The 5,274-nt window shown below is 58.3% G+C and overlaps 1 protein-coding gene across 1 annotated transcript in view; it reads right to left on the bottom strand.

Annotated features, from left to right (window-relative positions):
* Positions 1 to 4,965: 4,965 nt before the first annotated feature.
* The window catches only part of LOC104909934 (homeobox protein GBX-1), a 1,276-nt gene continuing 967 nt past the window's right edge, over positions 4,966 to 5,274 (bottom strand). The window contains exon 2 of the mRNA XM_010707779.2: positions 4,966 to 5,066. Within this exon, the coding sequence (XP_010706081.1) occupies positions 4,966 to 5,066 (101 nt within the window). The remainder of the gene's footprint in view (positions 5,067 to 5,274) is intronic.

The following is a 5,274-nucleotide window of genomic DNA, read 5'->3' as shown; positions in this document are numbered from 1 at the left end:
CAGCCGCACGCGCTCCCCGGCCCCGGCCCGGTGCTGGGTTTGGTTAATTTCCTGGCGACTGCATTAGTGGGAATGGAAGCCGAGGGACGGCAGCTCCTCTGGGGCCCATTAATCATCCCCCTCAGACAAGCTGCCTTGATTACAAGTGGCAAGAAATTCATTAGGGCTGCGGCTCTGACAACTTTTATCTGCGCGGCTGGATCTGACTCATTAGGCAGCCAAATTAAAGCCATGATGGGCCCTGATGAAATTCACTGCTTGTTTATCTTGTGCGATCTGATACATCTGCCCATACATCATCTCCCGTGCGGGATCCCGCCCGGCCCAGCCCCGGCACCTCCCTTCCCATCCGCCCTGCCCCGGTCCTGCCGTGCCCCCGACGCGGGGCTCTGCTGGCACGGCCCCACCTTCAGCCCCCAGCGTTGACCCTGGGCTCGGCGCTGTGCCCGTGCCCGTGGGCCATGCGAGGATGCAGCCCTGAGCCGCCCCCCGCGGCCACACGGTGCCCATAGCAGCCCCCAGAGCACCCACAGCACTGCAGCCGGGTCCTGCGGCAGTGACGCCCAACCCAGCGTCCTGCTGGCAATGGCGCTGCCAACCCGACTCCCTGCTGCTGCCCTCATCCTGGGAGCCGGCGGCTGCCCCGTGCCGGCAGTGATGTGGTGTGGCAGAGCCCCGACAAGGGACAAAAGTCCTTTTCCCGGCTCCTGTGGGCAGTAGGGCCACGGTGGGCAGTGAGCACTGCGGGGCAGCAGCAGGGGACCTGCAACTGAAGCTGCCTGTGGTCTGGAACAGTGAAGCACAGCTCTTTATGGAGGCAGGAGATGCCCCATTGCCACCCGCCTGCTGTCGCCCTGCAATGCTGTCCTGTCCTCATGCAGACCCCATGGGCCGTCCCCATGCAGCTGTCACTGCAGAGCTCCCGGGTGCCCGTGTGCCCAGCTGTGCAGTGTGGCAGTTGTCAGAGCCTGGGAGGGCAGGCTGACAGGGCTGTTTCACAACGGGGCTGTGCCCCATGGCTTCTGCAGGCACTCCAGTAGCATCCTGCCCTGCAGCTTGGTGATGCTTTGGGATGCATGGGGGCTGGAGATGCAGTTCTGGGGAGTAGCACAGCTACCCCAGCAGAAAACACAGGTGCCCTACATCCCCAGTACTGACACCGAACAGCTGCAGAGCACCTGCACTGCACTGACTGTGATGAGGTACCATTCAGGCTGCACTGCTGAGCACATCAGCATGGCCAGGTCTGCCCCAGGCACTAGGAGCACCCTTTGGGATCCCCTTAAGGCATAGAGCTGTGCAGGACAGATAGCTGCAGTGTCAGCACACGCCCAGTGCAGCCCTTCTCCAGGAGGTTTGCCCCAGCAGTTCTGCAGGTGTCAACAAATACCCTGTACAGATGAACACCACAAGGACCAGCACAGCATGTAAGGATCTGGGAAGGGCGCAGAGAACATCAGCGCCTCTGATATGGGGCTGGGGGCTGAGCAGCTCCTTGCTGGGTCCTGCGCCCTCCCAGCAGTGCCTGAATGAACTGGGGAGGAGACGCGTGGTGCAGGGAAGGCAGAGCAATGCAAAGCATGGAACCAGCATGAGGGAGAGCCGAGTTGAGCTGTGCAATGCAGGGTCTGCACAGAGCCCCAAGGTGGGGAACGTGGGACTGTGACTGTGGGCACAGAGGGGCAGCACTGAGGGATGGCGGAGCGGGAGCTGTGGGAGCACCGGGCTGGGGGGTGAGGCTGTGCACAGCACCAGGTGGGGGAGCTGAGGCTATGGGCGGCCCCGGCATTCTGCTGCTGAGGTCATCACGGCCAAGCCCGCTACCAACCCTCCCAACGCCTGCATTTTGAGCTGTGCTGTGGTTGTGGCTGTGGAGGCACTGCAGGTGATCAGAGCTCCTGACCCTTCCTATGCGCCAGTCCAGCGGGAAAAGTCTGGATGTGGCTCTGGGCAGCCTGGTCTGGTGGTTGGCAACCCTGCCCACATCAGGGAGGTTGAAATTAGATGATCTCTGAGGTCCTTTTCAACCCAGGCCATCCTATGATTCTATGGAAAGGGTTGTTCCTGTCCTGCCCACGTGCAGTCAGAGCCCTTCTCCCATGGGGTAGAGGCTTTCTGCATAGCAGGGCGGTGGTGACGCTCACTTCACAGTGTAATTCACCCCAAAGGGAATGCCCCGCACAGTGGGGGTCACAGATCTCCATTGTTGCAGGGTCAGAACCTGCACCAACCGCCACTGCGCAGCTCTGGAAATCACAGCACAGCGTTCCCTGCTGGGAGCCTCCAGCAGCTCCGCTGCACACCTGAGCCTGGAGAGCCCAGGCAGTGCACAGCAGTGCGCTGTGTGCCAGCAGCTCTCTGTGCAGCCTCACTGTTGGAGTGTGCTATGATCCACGTGTGTAGTACTGAAAACCCTGTCCTGACAGGAGACCAATAAGCATCCCATCTGATGCAATCACTGCCTTTTTCCTAATTCTTCAAGAATCATTTTCCAAATAAATGAGTGAGCGGGTCTGCACAGAAAGAATTCTCTGGTAAAAGATGAAACTGACAACATGAGGGCAAAAAAGTCTTGTATATATATATATAAAAATACATGTATGTATGAATATATGCATGTTGATGTATACAGTGTCTGTATACCCACATCTGTATCTGCCTTATTCTCTGTGTGTGTGTTTGGGTGCCCGCTTGAGAGTCTCTTCCTTCCCATCCCTACACCTGGGCACCACGCACGAGCTGATACATGGGAAATTCCAACTAGGCAGATGGAAACCAAATTCCCGGGAAGGCTTTTGGACCCTGGGATGGGTTCCCAATGATGTTGTGGGATGGGCACCCTTGGAGATGCCTGGGGTCAGCTGGACTCGTTCCTCAGCATCCTCCCCAGACAGACAGCTTTCAGCAGGTGTTGGAGCAGAGACTCCCACAGGTTTCCTCCTGTCCACACGGCTCCATCACAGCAGGGCTGTCCTTACTGCCTGTGTTTTTGGTGCTCTCCTCCTCCTACAGCCTAAATGGTGCAACACCTGCAGCTCTGACTCGTGGAGCACCTCTGCCCCAGCAGCTCTTCTGCTGGGATGTGCTGGAGCCACACCGTGCTGCATAGGCGGTGCCATGCATTGCATTCACTGGAGTGCTGCAGTGTTTTTCTTGGTGCTGTGCAGGAGGGAAGAAACTCCTTGCAATGCACAAGGCCCACAGGGAGCTCAGCTCTGCACTCTGTGAGGGGCACTGTGCTGCTCTGCAGCTCTCTCAGTGCTCCTGGTGACAGCAACTGTCCCTTCCATCAGCACCAGAGTAAGTGCTGCCCCTCTGCAGCACTTTTAGTTCCACTGACATCAGTGTTTGTAGGGTTGCACTGTGTAATGGTTCTCGGACTGTCCACAATAAAAAGGCAAAAAACAAATAACTTTCAAGCAGCTGGAAGCTCCAGTTGGCTGCCAGCAGTCCGTGAACAAAGTGCAGCCACAGCAGCGGTGCTGCGTGTGCCCATGGCAGTGGTGGTGGTGGGGAGATGGGATGAGAAGACAATGGACTGATGGAGCGGGACTCACCAACATGCAGCATCAACTGGACATGGCAGGTGAGAAAAGGGGGTTCTCCCACACTGTAAAATGCATTTCAATACCTTCCAGTGGCACCAGCACTGCTGCTGTGGTGTGTTTCAGAGCACGGGGCTGTGCCACAGGGTTACAGGGGCAGTAGCACACACCCCACACATGTGCATATTTACATAACACAGCACTGCTCATTGCTGCACATTTTCTTCTGCCCCTCCACTGCTGCTCCCATCCTTGCTTGGCCCAGGCGCTGCGCAGGAGCTGCTGCAAGTTCTGCAGGTGGCATTTGTCCCTTTTTGCAGCCACGTAAGGCTGGTAAGTTTGTGTTCTGTGCCTCAACCCAAACGGGACCCAAGAAGAGAGAAGATACCTGACCACAGTTCTCAGGTGCAGGCAGCTCTGCCGCAGAGTCCCAAGGGCACCGCTGCTCCCCTGGGCAGCACGGTGGGGGCAGCTGCCACAGGACTCCCACTTCCCCTGATCCACAGCGAATGCCAACAGATGCTGTACTTGAGCAGCCTGAGCCCACAGAGGGAATGCTGCATCTCCTTTCCAGCTCAGCGATGCAGGGCACAGAGACAGAATCCATCCCAGTGTGGCTGCAAGAAGCCCTCTGTGCTCCAAAGCCAGAGGACTCAGCTGTGCTGCATGAGCAGGGAGCCATGCTCCCCACTAAGAGGAGACACCTGCTGAGGAGGGCAGGGCTGTAAGAGGGAACCTCCCCCAGGTAGCATGGAAATGGGTTAGGGTTTCTTTTTTTGGTGCTGGAACGTGTCTGGAGGACGTGCAGCAGAACAGCAGGAGCTGCCTACGCTCCCAGTCCCACCTGACTATTGGGCATCCTGCTCTGGGTGGTCCTGCTGGGACAGGGGGGAACTAGAAGCACCCTGAAGTGCTCATGGCCTCAAATACTCTGTGATTCTGTATTGCTATGATATCAGCCATGGCTGTCAGGGATGTCTCCCACTCTCAGAAGCTGTGTCTTCCAAGGAGGGGTGCAACGACCAACAGTATCCCAGCAGCAACATCCCACATCCTTAGAGAGAGCCTTCTTCCTGTTTGGGATGGGATTGCACTGGGTGTTACTACCACATGAGCTCTCTGGCCGATGTTCTTCCAACCAGCAGGAGAGGGTTTTGTGGCCCAACATCCACTTAGCTCTGCAACCTCCTGCACTGTTGGCCCAGCACTGTTTGTGCAGCTGTGCCCTGCACAAAACTCGATCTTCATCAGGCCCTGGAGCTCAGCTCAGTGATGAGAACCCTCCTCGCTTTGGAACACAGAGAGCTGGAGAGAATTGCATTGCTGGGCCTTGGTGGTGCTGTCAGTGTGAGCCTGCACAGAGCTGATGCGGGGCTCTGGAACAGCCCTTGGGGGAGAGGGGGGCAGCGGGCAGGAAGCTTCAGCACGGGCGTCTGCTTAGCTCAGGGCCAGTTGTAGCACGAGGGATGGGCAGGGCTTTGCCTGCAGGACCTCGCACATCTGCCAGCGTGTGGATTGGACCTAGGGGGGAATTCCTAGGGGGGCACCGTTCGCCTCGGATGAGCTGCGACCAGAGGAGGGGCTCCGGCTGAGGCAACGGGCGGCCGTCTGGGGGCGGTCCCAGGGATGCTCCAGAGACCTCCGCGATGTCCCGGACCCTCCCGCGTCTCAGCACCGGCACCGGACCGGGCTCGACGGCGTCCCCGAATCCACGGCTGTCCCTCGCAGC

Source organism: Meleagris gallopavo, chromosome 2 (assembly GCF_000146605.3).
Source record: "Meleagris gallopavo isolate NT-WF06-2002-E0010 breed Aviagen turkey brand Nicholas breeding stock chromosome 2, Turkey_5.1, whole genome shotgun sequence".
Classification (NCBI taxonomy): domain Eukaryota; kingdom Metazoa; phylum Chordata; class Aves; order Galliformes; family Phasianidae; genus Meleagris; species Meleagris gallopavo.
Note: the sequence above shows the minus strand (reverse complement) of the source record. Positions and strands in the feature narration are given on the sequence as shown.